This window comes from Plasmodium falciparum (genome assembly GCF_000002765.6).
Source record: "Plasmodium falciparum 3D7 genome assembly, chromosome: 9".
Taxonomy (NCBI): domain Eukaryota; phylum Apicomplexa; class Aconoidasida; order Haemosporida; family Plasmodiidae; genus Plasmodium; species Plasmodium falciparum.
In genome coordinates this window covers 1456311-1480848 of record NC_004330.2, presented here as the reverse complement: position 1 = coordinate 1480848, position 24538 = coordinate 1456311, and the positions used below count along the sequence as shown (strand labels likewise).

At 17.6% G+C, this 24538-nt stretch overlaps 6 protein-coding genes and 1 pseudogene across 6 annotated transcripts, besides 1 other annotated feature; 1 reads left to right on the top strand and 6 right to left on the bottom strand.

Annotated features, from left to right (window-relative positions):
• Positions 1-2112: 2112 nt before the first annotated feature.
• On the bottom strand, positions 2113-3323 carry PF3D7_0937400 (rifin; the record flags this gene model as incomplete). The annotated part of the gene is made up of 2 exons (XM_001352202.1): positions 2113-3120; positions 3252-3323. 2 exons carry the CDS (start codon positions 3321-3323, stop codon positions 2113-2115), a joined length of 1080 nt encoding a protein of 359 aa, XP_001352238.1.
• Positions 3324-5144: 1821 nt separating this feature from the next.
• On the bottom strand, positions 5145-6418 carry PF3D7_0937300 (rifin; the record flags this gene model as incomplete). The annotated part of the gene is made up of 2 exons (XM_001352201.1): positions 5145-6203; positions 6362-6418. The coding sequence occupies 2 exons, from the start codon at positions 6416-6418 to the stop codon at positions 5145-5147; spliced, it is 1116 nt and encodes a 371-aa protein (XP_001352237.1).
• Positions 6419-7924: 1506 nt separating this feature from the next.
• Positions 7925-8998, bottom strand: PF3D7_0937200 (lysophospholipase, putative; the record flags this gene model as incomplete). The annotated part of the gene is made up of 1 exon (XM_001352200.1): positions 7925-8998. One exon carries the CDS (start codon positions 8996-8998, stop codon positions 7925-7927), a length of 1074 nt encoding a protein of 357 aa, XP_001352236.1.
• A 2433-nt stretch (positions 8999-11431) lies between these two features.
• PF3D7_0937100 (Plasmodium exported protein, unknown function) lies at positions 11432-12303 on the top strand (the record flags this gene model as incomplete). The annotated part of the gene is made up of 2 exons (XM_001352199.1): positions 11432-11500; positions 11596-12303. 2 exons carry the CDS (start codon positions 11432-11434, stop codon positions 12301-12303), a joined length of 777 nt encoding a protein of 258 aa, XP_001352235.1.
• A 1490-nt stretch (positions 12304-13793) lies between these two features.
• Positions 13794-14945, bottom strand: PF3D7_0937000 (Plasmodium exported protein (PHISTb), unknown function; the record flags this gene model as incomplete). The annotated part of the gene is made up of 2 exons (XM_002808944.1): positions 13794-14798; positions 14877-14945. The coding sequence occupies 2 exons, from the start codon at positions 14943-14945 to the stop codon at positions 13794-13796; spliced, it is 1074 nt and encodes a 357-aa protein (XP_002808990.1).
• A 2244-nt stretch (positions 14946-17189) lies between these two features.
• On the bottom strand, positions 17190-18449 carry PF3D7_0936900 (annotated as a pseudogene).
• Positions 17190-18449: a sequence feature (Plasmodium exported protein (PHISTb), unknown function, pseudogene).
• A 2537-nt stretch (positions 18450-20986) lies between these two features.
• Positions 20987-22457, bottom strand: PF3D7_0936800 (Plasmodium exported protein (PHISTc), unknown function; the record flags this gene model as incomplete). Its single annotated transcript, XM_001352196.1, has 2 exons — positions 20987-22033; positions 22353-22457. 2 exons carry the CDS (start codon positions 22455-22457, stop codon positions 20987-20989), a joined length of 1152 nt encoding a protein of 383 aa, XP_001352232.1.
• Positions 22458-24538: the final 2081 nt, after the last annotated feature.

Genomic DNA, 24538 nt, shown 5'->3' with positions numbered 1-24538 from the left:
TTATATGTATTAAGTTTTTATATATTATTTATTTTTCTATAATCTTATTTATTTTCTAAATATATTTTATTTATTGAATAATGTAGTTTTAATTTATATTAAATACTTCACTCATATATATCATTATATCTAATCTTTTAAAACATTATGTAACTTATATTTATTAAATATCTCAGATATTTTTCAGTGAAATATATAATAAAACAAATAAAACGTATATTATATAATGATTACTATGATTACTATTATTATTAATATTATAAAAAACATATTATTAAAAATATAATTACATCTGTATTTATATAATTTAATTTAAAACCAATAATTATATTATTTCAATTCACAATTATCTTCTTAAAAAACATATCATATTATATATTATGTTATTTATTTATACTTATTTCATAATTTATTTTATTATTATTTTTTTTATAAATTCTACTAATACAATGAATTCACAAAAATATTTAACTTATAAGAATTATAATAATTACACGTAATATAACAAATAGATAGAATACATAAAAGAACTAATAAAAACAAAAAAAATACATGAAAAAAAAAAAAAAAAAAAAAAGAAAAGAAAAACGAATAATGAATATTTTTTATTCTAATATAATAATACACTTTTTCGTTATTTTCTTCCTTTTTAATTTTTATTGTTGTTATTATTGTTTTTTTAGAATAATATGTAAATATTACTTTTTTATATATATTTATTTTATAATATGTAGATATTTTTTGCTAATATAATTTCATATATATTTCATAATTTATATTGTTCTTTTTAATTTTTTTTTAAGTGTTATTTGTTTCTATATTACGTATGCATTGATTTGTTATCATTATATTTTTATATATATTAAGTGGCAAAAAAAAAAAAAAAAAAAAAATTTTGTATATTAAATATTTTTTCTTCTGTAAAATGTTTTCCTTTTTTTGTTTATATTTATATTTATATATTTTCTTTTTTTTTTTTTTTTGTTATTTTTTATATATATGAAATTTGTATGATATATTTCAAATTTTTTTTTTTTTTTTTTGTTTTTTTTTTTTTTATTATTTTATTTGTATACACATTTAGGAAAAAAAAATTATAAGAATAATTTTTTATATATATATATTTTTTCTTTTTCTTACTGTTAATTTTTTTGTTTTTTTTTTTTTTTTTTTTTTTTAAACATAAATTTTTTTTTCTTTTTCTTTTTTTTTTAATTTCAATTTAGTTCTCACTGTATAAAAATTTTTTTTTTTTTTTCGTATAAAATTTTTTTTTTTTTTTCGTATAAAATTTTTTTTTTTTTTTCGTATAAAATTTTTTTTTTTTTTTTTTTTCATATAAAATTTTTTTTTTATTTTTTTATTTTTATTTAAATTTCCATTTAATTCTCATTGTATAAATTTTTTTTTAATTTTTTTTCTAAATATATTTTTTTATTTTTTATTTAATGAGATTTTTTTTTTTTTTCTTATTCAATTTTAAATACATAAATATATATAAAACACATACATATTTCCAAACACATACATATATAAATACATCCATTTACCTTTAGTAAAAAGTAACTCAATGCAGCAAACGCAATTCCTACACTTAAAGGAAAAGCCGAAATCGACATCATTTCCGGTAATATGGAGATATATGTGGGTTTTTTTTATGTGTTTTTCTTTTTTTTTTTGTATTTAATTTTTAGTGTCATAAATTATATTATATCATATATATGTACACATATATAACATGATTGTATTGTGTTATATATTATGTTATATTTTTTAATTTTGTGGTCTCATTATATACAATCATATGTATAGTGTTATATATATTAATTATAATCACATAAGTAGTTAATATTATTTAGATTAAACATATTAAATATTATAAAAATAAATATATAATTTACATTCGTTTCACTAAAAAAAAAAAAAAATAAATAAGTAAAAATAAATTAAATAATTTAATAACAACATAAGTATAAACAAAAAAAAATTTATAGGGAAATAAAAAAAAAATTATATAGAGTTATAAAAATTTAATTATCATAATATCCATGTATTGAAAAATCTAAAATTGACAAAACATTATTTTGAATTTAATATCATGAAACCATATATTTATTCATTTAATAATTTTGTGTATTGGGCTTTTTTCTTCATTTTTTTTTTTCGTCGATAACGTAAAATCAAATAAATTATTATCATAATTAAAACTATAATTAATATGGCAAGGATGGTGTAACCAATTGTGGTGTACCAATTGTAAATTGTAGCTTCCATAACTTTCTCTTGTGCTACTTTAATTGTTGCTTTTTCAGCGACTTCAGCAGTCTTAGCAGCGGCTTTAGCTGATACTTCGGCGTATGACACCATAGTTTCTACAGTTCTTTTTATAACTTCTTCATGTGAAATATATTGTCCTCTTTGTGATACAACTGAAATTTGTTTCCACACCGAATTGCAAATACCAATATGACGGTTAACGTCACCGAAAGAGGATAACAGGTTCCTTGAAGGATCATATACACATATCTTATAATGTTGTTTATAAAGAGCTGTAGTAATGACTGAGGCAGTATTATAAGGTGTTGTAGTAAAATAGGATACCAATAACTGATTATCTAGTATTGATACACCCAATTTTTCTAATCCTGCAATAACTGCTTCCTTACCTGCCAGAATACGTGCAGCTTCAGCGACAGCCGTAATCTTAGCAGCACTCTTAGCTATAGCTGCTTCAATAGCAGCATCAAGTGCCGTAGGTTTCCAGATATTTATAGCAATCCCACCAAATAATCCAACACTTCCTGCAACACTTCCTAGCCCACACCCACACATAAGACAACCTTTTTCTATTTTTTCTGCTAAGTTTTTCTCCATTTTATCTTTATGAATAATTTTTTGTATATTTTTGTCACGTTGTTCTTTACGTTTTTGTTGTTTTTCTTTCATACGTTCTTGGTATTCTTCAAAACGTTGTGAGGTTTGTCGTTCGAAATTTTCCTTCACTGATTCCATATCCTCATCCTTATCATAAATTGACGATTCTGTGTCACTTTCATATAATGATCTATTAGTTTGTGTATGATGTGGAGTGGTTTGTGGTTCATTATTATTATTATGTGACTATAAAAAATATATCATATATATATATATTTATATATATATTTGTTATGAATATGCACATGATATATTTACATAAATAATAAAACATTACATATATATATATATTATTGTTGTCATTTTTTTATTCATACATTTGATGGTGATGTTAACAATATATTTAATGGAAAGAAAAATAATAATATTTTAGTGTAGTTCAGTTTCATATTTATTGTGATACTACTATTATTTTATGATTAAAATTATAACTAAAAAGATTCATATATAATAATATATTTTATTGTTCTATATTAGAATTACATATTTTTAATGCACAATATTATTATAGACGTTTACTATAATACACAATTATTTTCCCATTATATAAAAATATATTTTTTTACTGCAACCATATTTTTCCCATTTATTCACAACAAAAAAAAAAAATAAAAAAATAATAAATAGGAAAAAAAATATAAATAATATAGTAAAATATTTCCATATTTTTTATAAATTCCCATCTTATTTTCTAACAAAACCTAATTTTATATCATACGATAAATTATAATATTAATTTTATTTTAATATATATGTATATAATAAATAAAACTATAATTACAAATAAATAGTTTTTCGATGTAAATATAATAAAAATGTGTACAGAATTAATTTTTAAAGGTATACAATAAGTATATAGGAACTTATTACAACATATATGAATATATATTACAACATAAAATTGGTATTATTTCAATTTTATAAAACAATTATAGAATAAACATTTTGTATCATAATAAAAGAAATAAATATTTTTCAAACTAATAGTAATTGTATTTTTTTTATATATATTTTTTTTTTTTTCAAAAAATTGTTGCATGTTATAGCTTTCTCTCTAATTTATCTACGTAGTTGCAAAGGTTAATATTATTATTTTTATAAAAATATTTGAACTTATTTCAAAAAAAAATATTAATTATTAAATTATTTAATTATATAATTATCACAAAAAAAATGTTTTTAATATTTATTATTATTAGAAAAGAAAATTAAAAAAAAAAAAAAAAGAAAACACTTAACGAAATGAGAAATTATATATACTATTACACAATATATTGTATTTTTTACGTATTGTTTTATCTTATACATATACATTCTATTTATAATTATTATATATATTTCTTAAAATAATCATAGTATATTACAATTTATCATACATTAATTGTATTATTACATGTTGCAACAAAATTATTAATTACTATATATTTTAATAATTATATTATTATTATATATTAAATAAGTAACACAATGTTATACATATTACCAAAAAAAAAAAAACCGAGTTATTTATTTTTAATTTATACATAATTTATAACTATAAAAAAAAAATTCTTAATATTTCTAAAAATAAAATTGTTTCCTATAATTATGATGATAGTACGTATGAGTACAAAACAAAAACAAAAAAAAAATTAATAACTAGAACAAAATGAGTAAGCAAGAACAAAAAAAGAACAACGAAAATAGAAAACATTAAAATATTGCTACAATAGCATGAATCTTATACGTATATATATATTTATATTTTTTTTTTTTTTTTTAAAAAACTTTTTAGCAATATGTGTAATAAATAACCGATGGATGAATTTCATAAATTAATAGATACATTAATACTATTAAAATTGAATTTTGAAAATTTTCATGGATATTCACAAATAATTATATGTTATAATATAATATATATTATATTTTTTTCATTATATATTCTATTATATAACAACTGATATAAACAATTTAATAAATATATGTTATATTATATTCTTAAAAATTAAATGTAATTATATATACTTATAAGAAGTATTTAAAATAAATTAACAAATATATTATTTATTAAAGTAAAAATGTCTTAAAAAAAGGATAATAATAAATTAATAACTAACATTATAACTAATAAATAAATAGGATGTAACAAAATAAATTATATATAAAAACCTAATAAATATAAAAAAATATAAATGTTAATTGAAAATAATAATAAAAAACATTTCATATTAAACTAATAATATTTCATACACAAAAATATCTATGAAGAATGCCAAACACATTATATTTATTCTTCTAATAATTTTATGTACTGGAGTTTTTTCTTCATTTTTTTTTTTTCTTCTATAACGTAAAATTAAATATATTATCACCATAATTAAAATTATGACCACTATTGCAATAACAGAAGCAGTTATATAAGTCTGGAAACCACCATATGTAGTGTCTACTGCACCCACTTTTGCTTCTGTAAGTGCTGTTGTTTCGGATGCCAACTTTGCATCATGTGCAGCCTTACCAATTCCTCCGAAATTCCCAACGTACAATTCACCACTCTCCGTGTGTATTGCCGTATTATAAAAACCAGTATATCCCCCTCTTCCATTCGAAGACAAATCACCTATTAGTTTTTTGGCACATTCAACTAGAACAAGACCATTATCATATGTTGATGAAGTAACAATTGGTGTCAAATCAACAAATCCTGTTGTTCCATTAAAATAGACAGACAATTTATTAATTTCAAGTCTGACAGCTTCAATACCAGCTTGCGTAGCAGCATCACTCGCAGCTTTAGCGGCCGCAGCCTTAGCAGCCTTAGCAGCCTTAATTGCCGCAGGTTTCCACACAATTAGTGCACCTTCAGCAATTCCTGCTAATACTCCTGAAGAGGGTGCAACTATCCCTCCCAAATTTTGTGTACACCTCAAACATGTTTTTTCCACTTTATCTGCTAAAGATTTTTCGCAAACACATGTTGGAATAGCATCACTTTGTATATCTGTGTGTAGTGTGGCAAATTTGTGCATTAATTCTTTTTGTAATTTGTCTTTTAAAATAATTTTTTGTATTTCTTTATCGCATTCATCTTTACATTTTTGTCTGTTTTTGTTCATACGTTTATTGTATTCTTCAAAACGTTGTGAGGTTTGTTGATTGTAATTTCCCATCACGGCTTTCATTTCGGTGTCATTATCATAAATGGATGTATATAATTCACACTCGCATAATAACCTAGTATTTCGTGTATTTTGTGGTGTGATGTATGATTTATTTTTATTATGCACCTATAAAGAATGTAACATATATACATATTATATATTTAATTGTAATTTATGATTTTATATATTTGTAATAAATATGTATATGGTATATTTAATAAATAATAAAAACATACATACATTTTTTATTATTATTTCATGCATACATTTCATGTTGATGTTACCAATATATTTAATGGAACGGAAAATAACAATACTTTACAGTAGTGGAGCAGTTTCATATTTATAGTGATACTTATATTATTTCATGATTAATATTATAACTTAATAATTAATATATAAAAATGTATTGTGTTTTATTAAAAGAATTATATATGTTTAATATAAAATATTATTATTGCTCTACAATATAATACACAATTATCTTACCATTATAAAAATAATTTTTTTTTTCTATAACCATATATTTCCCTTTTATTTAAAACAAAAAAAAAATTAAAAAAAAATACTAAATAGGGGGGGAAAATAATTAATTAAAATTTTTAGTAAATAATATAATAAAACCTTTTACATTTTTTATAATTTTGAATTGTAATTTCTAATAAAATATAATTTTATATCATAAGATAAATTGTAATATTAATTTTTTATTTTTTTAAACATTTATATAACCACTAAAACTATTCTTACAAACGACTTGTATTTTGTTCTAAATAAAATAAAAGTGTGTAGAGAATTAATGGTTAAAGGTGCACAATACATATATTACAACGTATTAGAACATATATTTATATAATACATATTCCAAGATATAACTTTGTATCATTGCAATTATATAAAACAATTTTACAATAAATATTTTGTATGATAATAAAACAAAAAAAAAAAAATTTAAACAAATAGTAATTGAATTTTTTTTTTTTTTGTTCTAAAAATTCTTGTATGTTATACCTTTCTCTCTACTTTATCTACGTAGTTGCAAATATTAATATTATTATTTTTATAAATATATTTGAATTTATTTAAAAAAATTATTAATTATTAATCTATTAAATTATATAATTATCACAAAAAAAATTTTAATATTTATAATAATTATAAAAAAAATTCAAAAACAAAATTAAAAAAAAAAAAAAAATTATATATATATATATATATATATATATAGATACTTCTAATACTTCATTTATTATATATTTTAATGAATATTATTTTTATATTTCTCAAATTTTTTAACAAAAAAGAAGAAAAGCAAATAAATACAGGAATTTTTTTTTTTTTTTCCTTTTTCGCGAAGAGCTTTCTTCACATATAATACACAAAGGAACAAAAACCTCGAAATAAAATCCATGAATTCGTTGAATTTTTTCTTATTAAAATGTGATGATACATTTAAAAAATATATTTTCTTTCTCATTAACACTTATTTATTTTATTTTATTATTTTTTTTAATGTTTATCGAGAAAAATATATTATGTTTTTGTAAAAATAAAAAATTAATAACAATAAAAGTGAAACTATATATAAAAAATGAAATAATAACATTGTATATATATAATTATTATTATATTTTAAAATATTTCATTAACAGATGATAATATTACTTCATTAAATATATTATTATATAAAATTTGTTTAAAGAATTAACATATAAATAATAAACACCAAATGTATTTTTAATTACATGTATTTCGTATATATATATATATATATATATATATATATATATATATATATATATATATATATGCATGTATGTATATATATATATATTTTTTTTTTTTTTTCACTTTTGATTCATATTGTTCATCCAATGAATAATTTTTTTTAAAACACTTTCATTTCCCGGTTCTGCTATAAGATCATGATCCATATCTTCTAATGCGTATAGCTCCTTATTAACATTACGCAGTTCTTTAAAAAAAGATTCAACGTCTCGATAATCACATATCGTATCATTTTTTGAATGAATAAATAAAACAGGAATATTTGAAGGATAGGACCTTATATTTTTATCTAAAGTATCTATACATTTTACAATTCCATAAGCAAGTTTGTTTGTGATATGACCTTTGTATCGATATTTATCATATGAAAGGATATCTTCAATAAAAGGATATTTTTCAAATGAAACTTTTCCTTTACTTGTTCTACAAGTGGAACATATGGATGATAAAAAGTTTATTCCAGGTAAATAATATAATCGATATTTTAATGATTTAATAGATCCGACTTTTGTAATTGAAACCATTCCAGATAAGGATATACATCCCTTAATATTTAATTTAGATATATCTTCATTTGATTCTCCTAATATTTCCAATGCTCTTAAAACAACATTTCCACCCATTGATGAACCTAATATATATATTGGAAGCTTTTTTCTATTTTTTTTCTTTTCATCATAATCCGATGTATTTTCATCTAATACATTTTCTTCAGAAGTAATTAAAGCATTAACCCTTCTAATATATTCAATTACATCACCTGCATAATCATCAAAATTATTCACATGAAGTCTTAAATTATCATATCCATCAGATTCACCATGACCCTGTAAATCAATTCCATATACAGAATAACCATTTTTGTTAAATTCTTCTATCCAACTGCCTTCATATAAATAATAATTATCAGCATCTATTAATTCAGCATGATTATTACTTACTATATTTACATTATGCTTTAAAAACGCAAGTCTCATATGACTTGTTAAACCATGAATTAATATTATTAAACCAATAGCTTTCTTAACTGTCCACGAATAATTTTTTATTGATAAACCATCCTTATTATAAAATGAATCAACACGACAAGTAGGTATACTACTTTCTTCAGGGATTATATCTCCTGTTGACATTTTTTATGTTTTATGCATAAAACTATAGATACATATATATATATATATATATATAATATATATATTATGTATTCATTCAATATTAAAATATAAAGTCTTATACAAATAATCTGTTCATATATTTTTTTAATATATTAATATTATAAAAAAAAATATATATATATATACCCAAGTTGTGACTAATTTATTTCTTTTAAATTTATTAATGTTCATTTAAATATATATTATATAGAATATATATATTAAAAGTAAATAATTATTATATATTTTTATGAGTAATCATTATATATATATATATATATATATATATATATATATATATATATATTATTCATTTTGGTTTATAAATAATTCATTTCTCATGCAAAAATATAAAATATTTTTGAAAATTAAATTTTTCTTTCATAAAAAAAAAAATACATAATATTTTTTTATGGTATATAAGCTGAGAATATAATTATTATATCTTAATTTAATATATTATAATAAAAATGTATAGAATAATTTTTTTTTTTTTTTTTTTGTCCTACATGTCATTTTAAAAAAAAAAAAAAAATAAAGCATAAATAATAAAGTTACTATATTCTTTTAATATTATATATATATATATATATATAAATATGTATAGTATAAATTATTTTAACATTATAAATTTTGATTGCATATTAAAATAATAAGTACATAATTTAACGGCATGCATTTTTTTGTCCTTTTATTTTGTATTTTGTGTTATCTTAACGTACATTTATTTATCCATAAGATGATATATGGAATTTATAAATAAATAAATATATATATTTATATATATATATATTTATAATATTATAAAAGAAAAAGTAGTTTTTTTTTTTTTTTAAATAAACTTATAATTATATTTGAAAATATACAATTTCCTTAATATAAAAATAATATAAAAGCACACTTGTTACCTTACAAATATATAAAAGATGTATCACATTATAATTCATATAACTCTTAATATTATTAAAAAATATATTATACATATATATATATATATATATATATATATATATATATATATATAGCTTTAAAATTTAATAATCATATTTAAGATATAAATATAGAAGAAATGGAATCCGAAAATATAAAAAATTTTACCTTTTCTTTTTTTCTTTTTATTCTTATCATTAAAATAATTGTAATATAAATTTACATACATTTTTTTATATAAAATCATTCAATGTATTAAAAATTTAGAACGTTCTTTTTTAAATATTTAACCTAGAATAAATAAATAAACAATATAAAAAAATATGGAAAAAATACAAGTGAAATATTTTTTTGTTCAATCATTGCGAAGTTTATATAAATATCATATAACTAAATATATATTATATTTTTCCTATAATTATATATATATTAATATGTATTGTAAATTATGTCTGTTGTTTTATTCGTCTTTTAAACAAAATAAAACAAATCTGGCATAAGTTTCTTATGCCACTTATTCATATTTATTTTTTTAAGATTAAAAAAAAAAAAAAAAAGTAAAATAATAATATAAGATACACATATATATGTATATATTTATTTATTTATTTTTTTGTAGAACAAATCAAAAAAATAAAAAATTTAGTTAAATAAATAATAGAAAAAATACCTTGTACAAAACATAACTTATTAAAAATTATAATGGTATAAATAAAAACTTATGTTTCTTTTTTATTTTTTAAATTATCCAAAATAATAACTAACCCATTTCTCTTTTAATTTTTTTTTTTTCTCTTCATTGCGTTCTAAAAAAAGTACACCAAAAAAAAAAAAAAAAAAAAAAAGGTGTACATAAGTAAATTCATATTTTTAGTGGGTAAAAACATTAATTATGTTATTCATAAATATAAATAAATTAATATTATATATTATGGGAAATGAATATAGGTATTAATATTATACATATATAAATATATATATATATATGTGTATATCTTTTTTATTCGTATCGTTATAAGGATAGTTTCATTATAATTAAATTTTTTTCCTTCTCTATATTTTATATAATTTCCATTTGTTAAATTTTACTAATCCACATTAAATAAAAAATAAATATATTTATATTAAAGAAAAAATAAATAAAATATTATTATATTGCCTTATGTATGTTTAATTAATATTTATTTTCATGTTATATAAGAAAAAAATAAAATAAAATAAAATAAAATTTTGTTTTATCTTTTAATATCCATAAATCTATATCAACCAGTTGTACTGAATTTACTATATTTTAATATCCTTATCGTCAAATATTAATGAAATGTAAATGGATAAAATTTTATTCACAATAGTAGTGTATTATACATTATTATAAATGTATATGATTCCTAATAATATTTTTGAAATTTATATCCTTTTAATATTATTTTAAAACCATTCCATCATTTACAAAATAAACGTAAAAGACATCTTAATATTAAAATGCTATTACTACAAAATAAAATATACTTTTTCATAGTTATATTTCTTATATTATTCTTATCATATAAGGTATTATAATATATATCAAATATTTATTCACTCATTAGTTAATTCAACATATATACATATATATATATATACATATATAATATTTTCCCTTTCAGAATACGTTGACAAAAATAGAAGACCTAATATATAAAAGATATATTACAACAGAAATAAAATCAAAAAGGATATTGTCAGATTTTAATTTAAAACATCACAAATATACTAAATTAAAGGAATATGATGATTTAAAAAAAAACTGTAAAAAATATAAAGAGTATGAGAAGGCTCTTCTCTTGTACAATTTAATAAATAAGGACCTTCAAAAATATGACTGGGATGAATATTTATATAATGATGGAAATTCAAATGAAAAATATATATATTATAAAAAATTTTTTGATTCAAAAAAAGATACAGAGAGTATAAAAAGGAAAATAAAGAAAATTTTTGATGAAAAAGCTTCAAAATATTTAATACAAAGCAAAAAAAAAAAGAAATTCATGGATTATATAAAAAAGTTATTCTATAAAATATTTAAAAAAGCAAAGAAAAAAATATATAAAGAAATAAAAAAAGAGAAAAAAAAAGAGAAAAAAAAAGGAATGTCCGATTTTGATATATTTCAAAATAGTATATATACACTAATTTTTACTATATTATCTATTGGATGCTTATTCATAGCCTTTAAAGTATATAGTATATCTTTGGTGATAAATTTTTCTTTAATTACCTCAATTATTTGGCCCACTGTATTTGGAATAATGGGACTAGTCTTTTTAATGATTGCAGGGTTATTAATATACGAAATGATTTCAATTGACTAATATGAATTAGAAGATAATTATAAATATTAAATCAAAATAGAAATTAAAAAGGAGATACACAAATATATAATATAATATATATATATATATAATTTTTTTTTTTTTCAATTTTTACTTTTATATACATTGAGCAATTTTTATATGATTAAAAGTAATTTAACATTCATAATACTACAATATAAAATTCATTTAAATATATATATAATATATTGTTGTATTCCTTTTAATCATATATTTATGGTTTACATAATTACAATAATTTATTTAACCTTTTTCCATATTATTTTGTTCACGAAAATTTTACAAATTATATATCTATATTTTATATATCATATTATTCTCCTTTCTTTTCTATTTTCTTTTTACATAAATCAAATTACAGAAAAACCAATTTAACATATATATATATATATATATATATATTAATATGTTTATTCTTACTTTTAATGCTTATGGAAAAAAATTCTATAAACATATATAATAACATTTTATATAGAACAAAAAAGGGAAAATACATTGTTTTCCACATTAATATAACAAATACTTAACATATATAAATTTGAAAATGAATATGCTATATACTTTTGTATTCCCTCAAAACACTAAATGAACATTTATTATATTTTGATAACAAACATCATGTATTCATTAAATATATATATATTTTATTTTTTATAAAGATTAAAACATGAACAAAGAACTAGTAAAAATATAATAATTTACATATAAAAAAAAATTAAAAACAAAAAAACTCAGTTTAAATATAATATTTTAACAACATTACAATTATTTTTAAAAATATATATATATATATATATATATATATATTATTATTATTATTTTATTTTATTTTTTTTTTCTTACATTTTTGAAATTTTTTTCAAATGAAAACGATAGCCAAATATATAATGATAAATACCCATAAAATAATAATAATAAATAACTAACAAACGAATGAACATGATTTGTTAAATGATAACAAAAATACATGTAATATTTTAAGAAAACAGTCTATAAAAAATATTTTCTTAAAATAACTATAAAGAATATACACATCTAATTTAAAGGATATCTTATTTTAATAATAAGAACTACAAACAATTAAACAAACACACATATACATGTATATATTTATATATATATATATATATTTTTTTTTCTTCTTCTTTACAAAAATGAACATAATAAGACATACTTAAACTTTCAATCAAATAATTATAAATATGGGCAACCTTTCTTTTAAATAATTCCATGTATATCTTCATAATATCTTCATAATATCTTCATAATATATTCATAATATATTCATAATATATTCATAATATCTTCATAATATATTCATAATATATTCAATATCTTTCTAAGCATAATACAACTAATTATAAATAAATACATTTAAAAATTATATACATGATATATTATATGTTTTTTTCTTTTTTTTATTTAAATATTATAATATCTCTCATATTTTAAGATATCACAAACTTTTGTTATTCTTCATCTATATATGGTGCATTTATTAGACACTTTTCATAATTTGTTATTCCTAAATTATCAGTAATATCTGCTTCTTTGTTGCTTATAGATATATAATTCTTGTTTTGTGTGTTTTTTAATTGTACTTTAGATTCATTTCTAAAATTATTCATATCCTTATTCATCGTTTTATCAGTAACATTTATTTTATTAAACGAATTAATAAGAATGTCTTCACAGGAGTCGTGTAATTTTCTTTTTAAATACCTCCAACAATATCTACAAGCATTTAAAAGCATTTTATATTCTTTTGTTTTTAGTTTTGAGTTTTTAAACCAATTATAAAAAACTAAATTAAGATGATACTCGCTATTTAAAATATCCATTACAATCATTTTTTTACAATAACAAAAATTTCCAAAAACATAGGTATTTGAAATATTATAATCTGCCATTAAATTCTTATAAAAAATCTCTAAATGTTTTATTAAGAAAAAAAGATTTAATTTTTCCTTGAACATTAATTCGGACCACATAGTCCTCATATATTTTTTCTTATTTTTAAAGAAATCATAAGTTTTTATTTTCTTATTTATTTCCAAATCTTTAGGATCCATTACTAAAATAGGAAAGTGTTTATGAACACATTTATCTTTATGCTTCCCACCTTTACAACATTTTTTAGGACTTAAAAAAAATATATCTCCATCTCTAATATTTTCACAAAGATAATAAGTGTTATAATTATCATCACAATCTTTCAGTTCATAATAAAGTTTATCAAAAATATGAGAGGGGAATATAATTTTTAATATATCATTTGAATTTAAAGAATATATCAAATCATCAAAATTATATTTTTTATATACTTCATTATTCTTACTCTTTTCTAAAACATTGGATTTACCATCAGAGTATTCGCCAAGAATTTCTACTAATTCTTCTCTCTCTGACATGTTTCTTGAATATTTATCTAATTTATATATAACTGAAAAGGTATCATCTTTAAATATATTTCTCTAATAAAAAAATATATATGAATATTTATGTATATATATATATATATATATATATATTTATTATTTTTAAAATATTACCAATACAAATACATACAATATACCAACAACCAATAGTGAAATACTTCTAAAAAAATTCATTCCTTTCATTTTCTTTTAGTATTCTTATCCAAGAAGAAAAATATTAATACATATCTTTTCAATTAATTTCTTTATATTTAAATTTCTCTTACAGAAAACTGAAAAATGAGGTTAAAAAAGGAAGCAAACATATATAAATAACTACACATATAATAATAAATGAATAATCTTAATATTTTATTTTATTTTTCTTTTTTTTCCTACAAACATATGCATAATCTGTTGTTCCCAATATTTCTTTAAAATAATAATTTATTTCTATAAAAATATAAAATGTTTATTAAAACATATATTACAATATATATTTACATGTATTCCAAACAACGATATAATATTTTCCCTTTTTAATAAATTAATTAATACAAAATATATATACATATATTGTATATATCAATTTCTATATTTTTATTCAAACATCGATTTACATATTTTTACAGAATACATTATAATTCATAATAAAAAGGAACACATAGAAAATAAGTTTATCATGTATTCATTACCTTTGTAAAATTATCTTTAAAAAATACAAATAATAAAAATAAAATGAAATAAAAATGAACTTGTAAATTCATGATATATAAAAATAAAGTTGAAGACAAAAATATAGATGTTTCATTTACTTGGAATTTTTTTTTTTTTTTTTTTTTTTTTTTTTTTTATGCGAAAAAAAAATATGAAATTTAAAGAGTTAATATCCTCAAAATTTTATTAAAATTATATCTACAAAATAATGTGGATATGATCATAAAAGGAAAAAAGTAAATACATATATAATCATTATATTATATATATATATATATATATATATGTATGTATGTATTTATTCATTTTATATGTACATAATTGAAATATAATAATACTGTCATTTTATTTTATAATTCTTTTTTGTTCTTTATAATGCGTACACATCAAATGCATTTTTCTTTTTCGTATTATTAAAATGATTATATTGTATGTATTCAACATTTTCTTTTATCGTTATTTTATAATATAAATATATTTATACAATAGGATAAAAAAATAAAATAAAATAATGAATTTAATACACGTAACCTTCATAAATAATCTATATATAATAAACATTTCATTTTATAATGTACTGAATTCATTGTTTATATTTTCCGTAAATATTAAAAATAGTATGGTATCCTTATATCATTTGTATATATTCTTATTTCTTCTACATAGGATTCTCAAAGTGTACTTGTCCACTGTACTTTTCTTGTATATAATAATAATAATAATAATAATAATAATATATATATATATGTATGTATGTATTAATATAAAATTCTTATAATATTAAATTCATAATTAAAAAAAAAAAAAATTATTATCAAAATAAATAATAAAATACTATTAACAAATTATATATTTTTATATCTTTACAATACCCTATTTTCACTTGCATAAATGTTATGATGCCATCATTTTTTTTTATCAACATTTTTTATTTTTTTTTAAACATGTAAAAATTTAGTAATTTATAAAAAAGAGAAAGGATAACACATAAAAAAAAAAAAAAAAAAAAAAAAAAAAAAAGAAATATCATAAAATAAACTAAAATAATATGACTTAATTTCCAAAATATAATAATAATAAAAATATTAATCACTCTTTATTTTATTATGATTATTTTTTTAACATACCTGTTTCATTTAATTTTTCTCTCACAAAAAAAATTTTATAAACATATATAGCAAAGAAAATATACATACATAAAATATTTTTCAAAATGTGTTAGTGTGAACATATCATTATGAATTAAAATATTTCTTAATTTTTATATATATTAACAATTAAAAAAAATTGTAATTTGCCTAACCATATATTTATAGATTGATAATGTAATTATAAAATAATAAAAGGTCTTATGTTATATATTGTTGTTCTTTCTTTTTTCTTTTTTTGCCCTTTAATAAGTTAAACATAATTTTTAAAATAACATAATAATAATAATAAAAGAAGAATAAAATAAGTACAAAGTGTATATAAAATAAAATAAAATGAAAACGTACATGATAAATTTTAATTAAAAATCATAAACAATATATTTTGGGTTATACACATAATCATATATATATATATATATATAAAGAAGAAAAAGTTCATATACAAAATTTTTTGTAAAACGATTAATATATACTTCATTTTTTTTTTTTATTTTATTTTATTTATATGCATTATTATCATTCTTATATGTAATAATTTTATTTCATATTAAGTATATTATATTTTTTTTATTGTTGGTATTTAAATTCTTAAAGCGGTTTTACCCTTATAATGTTTAATCATAAATTTTTTACATTCACGTTCTCCAGTTTTAAGTAAATTTCTCCATGAATATCTACCTGCAGATACAAGAACTTTAAATTCCGAAAGCTCATGTATACTTCCATTAATCCATTTATGGAATAAATCAAAGATTGAACTTTCATGACTTTCATGTAAACTTTTAAGGGTTTCTTCACATTCATTCCATATTTTTTCTGAATATTCACGACTTACTCTGCTTCTATTTTTTAGTGAATAATAGTAGTTATATAGATGATATCTTAGAAAGCTAAATTTCCTTTCTTCATTTCTCATTATTTCTGACCACAAATTGTATAAATCTTCTTCGTTACTTAATCTACTCAATGTCAAAATTTTTTCATTTAATGAAAGATCATATGTTACAGTTAAATAATCAGAAATTTCAGTTTCATACAAATCTAATTCCAAACGTTCCCATGTAGAACGTTTTACTAACTCATCGAAAATATCTGGACAAGTTTGAAATAAATGTTCATCTTCACCTCCAAATGTGGATTTTATAACTTGAATCAGATCACCTATACTTGATCTATTATATCTTGATTGATAACTGAATGATTCGAAATTATTTTTTAAAGGATGAGGTTTTTTCTAGGGCTTTTTCTTGGGTTTTCTTTTACCACATTCTTCATTAAATACAGACCATGTATCATTATCGTAAGTACGACCCATATCATCAGAACCATCAAATAAACTTACTTCTTCTTCATCATCTTTTCTATTTTTACTTTCCTCTTTCAAATTTTCTAATGCCTCGGTTTCACTTAATATTCTGGAATATTCCTTCTTTATTAAATTAACCTTGGATATTTCATTTGATTCAAAACTACAACACACGTTCTATACACAAAAAAAAAATATATATATATATATAATAACATATTAGTATTTTATATCTAGAATAAATATATATGATTCAAGTAGGGAATAAAAAATGCACACTATTTTTTTTCTTATTTTTTATTTTTATTTTAAATTTTTTTTTTTTTTTTTTTTTTTTTGACATACCACTATTACAATAATTCCAAGAATACATAACTTTAAACATAATTTACTAAAAGATGCGAACTGATTTTTTCTTTTCGTATTATTTTCTTCATCATCAAAAGAATATATGGTACAATATTTTGATTGTACATTATTAGAATCCAGTAACCCTTTAGTTGTATTATCATTAAATTTATTACAAAACCACATTTTTCTTTTTTTATATATAAACAATAATTCAAAAAAGGGAAAGTCTTTCTATATATGTATATATATATAATAATTTATATGAATATGATTCTTATTATAAAAAAACAAAAAGAATAATAATAATAATAAATAATAATAATAAATAAAATAAAACAATTATAATAACTTATATATAAGAATACATAATTATATATATATATATATATATATATATATATATACATTGATGTTATATAATTTGAAACATAGATAAAATATTAAATTGTTATGGGACACTTCTCATCTTATTTCTTTTTTCACTTTCATTTTTAACCCTATATCTATAGCATATTAAAATTTAATAAAATTTACCCAAGCACCCAAAAAAAATTATATAATAATAAAACTATAAAATATTGTATCCCATTATTAAAAAGATATAATTATAAATATATTATTTAATTCTACACTATTGTTTATATAATCATTTCATATAATTAAAATGTTACTTGTAATTCTTGAGCTTATTTGTATGTATTATATACACATTTCTACCTTTCTTTAAAATTTTATAAATCAACTGAAATATATATTGGGAGCTAATTCAAAAACAAAAAAAAAACAAAAAAAAAACAAAAAAAAAACAAAAAAAAAACAAAAAAAAAACAAACAAAAAAAAATCAATTTTATTATTTAATTAAAACCATTTTTATAACTATTATACAAATATTACAATATATTTTTTTTAATAACTATTTCATATAATTTATTTTTCATAATATTTAATAATAGTCTCAAAAAATTAAGGTCTCTTTTTAACTCAAACACTTTCACCATATAGGAGAAATATAACTCATATTAAGAAGAAAAAAAAAAAAAAATAAAATAAAATAATTAATTAAATTAACCTATGTTTATATTCATCAATAAAATATATAATTATATAAATACCATTATATATATATATATATATATAAATATATTATTTTAAACATTTTTTTTTTCAACATAATTTTTTCTAAATATATTAATTTGTTCTTCTAAAAATATTTTCATTTTCATATTTATATCTAAGTACAATATTATTTTAAATTATAATAAAAAATATATATAATAATAATTATTATTATTATAATAATAAGAATAATAATAAGAAGAAGAATAATCATAATATTTTACCATAATATATTTTAATTTAATTATATTGCACATATAAAAGTAGTAAAATCTCCAAACATAATTTTATATAACATATATATTACACATTATAGGGAAAAAGAACTGTCCAAGATTAATTGGATACCTAAATATATGCATAATATTAATTTTATTCTTACACAGGTTCATACATCACTTTTCTAATTTTTACATGTTATATATATATTAAATTATTAATAATATAATGTTTTTAAATATAAAAAAAAAAATTAAAAAGACTTATCATATCAAGCACCTAAAATAATATTATTTTCTCAATAGGAAGAACGATGAAAAATAAAAAAAAAATTGACATAAAATAAAAATAACAAATATTATATATATATATATATATATATATATATATATATATATGTGTTGTATTATATATAATTGGGATATAATTTAAAAGTTCTTGTTCATAGTAATGATAATTTAAATTGTTTTTCTTGTCAAAAATATATATTTCAAATTAAATATTTAAATGTAATTTTCAAATGTATACTCTAAAAATTTAATATAATTAAAAAAATAAGAATTTTATAATTTTTTCTTATTTTATTATCTTTTTAAAAATATCAATCGTGAAAAATAAAAATAGCATATAAAATAAAACCACAAAAGAAACTATTTCCAATATTGTATTCTAACATTATTTAAATTATTAATTATAATAATTTTATGAAATATATTTTATTATACTTTTATATTAAACAAAATAATATATTTTTCCTTTTCAATGATTTTATGATTATTGTTAAATAAACATATGAACGCTATATAAAATTTATATTATTTCTTACAAAAACACATTAATATTTTATTTATGTGTTTATATATATATATATATATATATATATATAATATAAATAAAAGAACAAGTTAGAATCTTAAAATAAAAATAAAAAATTATATATAAAACATAAAACAAAATATACACTTCAAAATTACTTACATAAAAATATATAAAAAAAAAAAAAATAATAATAATAACTAAAATATAATTATAACTTACCTTATTAAATAAAATATAAATGATGAGAGACACTTTAATTTATTATAATTATGAATTCAAAATAGTACAAACCATTAACAAAACATTATAAAAACATTTTCTATGATCGTTTTTATGCCTTTTTGTTAATATATAAACGTTCATATAATATATTTATAAAGATATATAAACATATATATATATATGTATGGTGATTTTTTTCTTTCTTTTTATTTTCTTTCGTTTTGGTGTTTTCATGTTCAAAATTTTTAAAAAACATAAAAACAATACATCCTTCAAAACGTAAAAACCTTATACATATATACATATATATATTAGCACTATTAACTAAGTTACATTATACTAATTAATTTTTCTTTAACTTGTTTCCTTTGGTTGGTTTCGCTTGATTATTACCCTTTGCTTTGGGAGATACTTGCTTTTGTCCTTTTTGATTTTGAAGTTTTGGTTTTTGCACTTTTGGTGGTTGAACTTTTTGTTGTTGTACTTTTGGTGGTTGAACTTTTTGTTGTTGTGATTTTGGTGGTTGAACTTTTTGTTGTTGTGATTTTGGTGGTTGAACTTTTTGTTGTTGGACTTTTGGTGGTTGAACTTTATGTTGTTGCAATTTTGGTTTTTCTACATTATCTTCATTTACATTTTCATGGTGTTCCGTTTTCTTTTTTATAGTTTCTGATTCTACTTCTCCCAAATATCCTTTAGCAAATATTCCTCTACTATGTTCTTCTAACATTTTTTCCCTTTGTGCTCTTCTATCAAGTTCATGTTGTTTAAGTTTTCTTTTTTGATTTAGCATTTCACCATGTTCTCTGAATTCAGAAGCTAATTTTTCCTTCCATACGTCAAACATTGATTTTCTAAACTCAATCCATTCCCTTTTTACATATTCTAAAACTTCTTTAAATTTTTTACGTTCACATAATTTACCATTTAAGGAAAGAAAAGCATATTCTAAAAGGAACTTTTCTTGTTTTAATGCATATCCTTGCATTTCAAAGTGTGCAAATTTGAATTTTCTCATTTTATATTCATCTGGTATTTTATATGTTTCTACTATACTTTGAATAAATTTAAATATATTTTCTTCTACCTTTTTAAATTTTTCTCTCTCAGATTCATGTACATAACTAAATATTATATTCATATCATTTCTATTTATAAATTCATTAGAACTGTTAATCATTTCATTTATTTCTTCAGCAGTGTATTTTTTCATATCACATTTATTTATTTCGTCACTTAATGATTTCTCTTCATTCTTCTTTGGATCACTTGTTGAATGACTTCTTAAATTGTTATGTTCTTCTGGACTTGCTTCAGCTAAACTTTTAAAATGTCTTTTATTGCAATGGAATCCATAATTATTATTATTATTTTCAAATATTGATAAATTCTAAAAAAATTAAAAAAAAAATAAAAAAAAAAATAAAAATAAAAATAAAAATAAAAAAAAAAAAAAAAAAAAAAAAAAAAATAAAAATAAAAATAAAAATAAAAATAAAAATAAAAATAAAAATAAAAATAAAAATAAAAATAAAAATAAAAAAAAAAAAAAAAAAAAAAAAAAAAAAAAAAAAAAGAGTATAATATATATATATATATATATATATATATATATATATATATTACATAAAATGTTTATTTATTTATAAAATATCTTCATATTTATATTATTGGAAATATTAAATAGTAATTTAATTTATTTTCATTACCAATGATAACATACAAATGACAGCAAAAACAGATAGAATGGTACGTCTTTTAAGGACATATCTTAGACCATTCCTTCGAGTATTATTATATGTACTAACAGCCATTTCTTTTCTTTTTTTTTTTCTTTTTAAGAATTCTTTAAAAGAACCAAATTCTTATATATAATTGTTTACACAAAAAAAGTTATTTTTTCTATATATATTCTAAGACTAAATCTTATATATATATATATATATATATATTATATATATGTATGTATAATATAAAATTATTCTAATAAGGTTTTTATTTAAAAAAAAAAGAAAAAAAAATTAATTATATATATATATATATATATATATATATATATATATGTCAAATATAAACACTATTTTTTTTTTTCTTTTCTTACATAAAAAAAAAAAATTATTTTAATCTTGATCTTAATATATATATAATATATGTATATATTTTTTTTTGTAAAATTAATGGATAATCATTCTAGATACTCTAATTTTACTTAATAAAAAAAAAAAAAAAAAAAAAAAGGAATAATATAAGGTTTAAAAATAAATATATTTTATTTATTAATATATTCTTGATTTTTTAAATTTCCTCATAACCTACATAAAAACATATATATTATTAATATATTTATTTATATATATTTATTTTAAAAAATTTTTTTAGTTTTTTTTTTTATCATTTAATATAATAAAATTCTGAAATATTACTATAATTAAATATAATATTGGAAAACTGCATTTGTATAATATGTATAAAAATGGACACATACATATATATATAATATATAATATATATATAGTATACATTCTTAATTATCCAACTTGTATCTCTATATATTAATATATATATATATATATTATATATATATTTTATATATTATAATAATTTATATTAACCATAATAATAATCTTTTTTAATATATGTAATAAAATAATATAAAATATATTAATAATTTATAAATTTATCATTTTTATTATTTTATTATAATATATATATATATAATATATACTTCTATTTTAGAATATTTATTACTGCATTTATTCTGTAGTGTTAATAATATATGTAAAAATATATATATTATAATATTTTATTAATATTTCAGAATTTTTTTTAATTTAATGTATTCATTTTTTTTGCGATAATTTTCTTTTTTTATTTCTTCATTCTCTTTTTTTTTTTTTGAAAAACCTTACCTAATAAAATCATATATATATAATAATAGTTAACAAAAAGTATTATAAATAAATTAGCTATAAATTCTAAATATTACATATTATACGGATATTTATATTATTTTATTATATTTCAGATTCATTATTTTATTTTATCATTTTATTTTTACTATAAAAAAATAAATATATGTTCATTTGGTAAAATACATAAAAAAATAATATTTTATTTTTATTTATTAATAATTTATTATATTTTATATATTTTAGGGTGTTCTAATTTCTTTTAATAATAATAATACATTTATTTTTTTTTTTTTTTTTAATTTAAACTAATCTACAGGTATATAAATAATCATATTAATAAAAAAAAAAGAAATAATAATAATAATTTATTTTCCATTGCATCATATATATTTTTCGTAGCTTTATAAATGTATCCTTACATAATTTAATAATATTATTATATCAACTTATATATAAAAACAGTTCTTGAATATTATAGTTTTAATATATATATATATATATATATTAGTTATTTAACCACGTATTAAATTTATGTTAACACTTTTTTATTATATTTTTTTTTCATCTTATAACTTTATTATGATAAATAATAATATTTTATATCTCATGTGTATGATACATATATATATTTATATATGTATGTACGTATATGGCTTATTTTCCAAAAGTTCCATATTTTTCCCCAAATATTATATCATCTTAGTTTTTTTATTTTATTTTTTGCGCTTAGAATATAATAACATATATATAATTATATATATGTAATATGTAAAGAGAAAAAGAAAATGATAAAATTTCACTTTTTTATTGTTAATAATATATATTAAATAAAAAGATAGTGAAATATTAAAATTATAATAAAAATTATAACGAAAAAAAAAAATAGTAATAAAGAAAATGACAATAAAGAAAAAGGAATACTATATAAATAATTCATTTTGATAAAATTATTATATATATATATATATATATATAGAACAAAT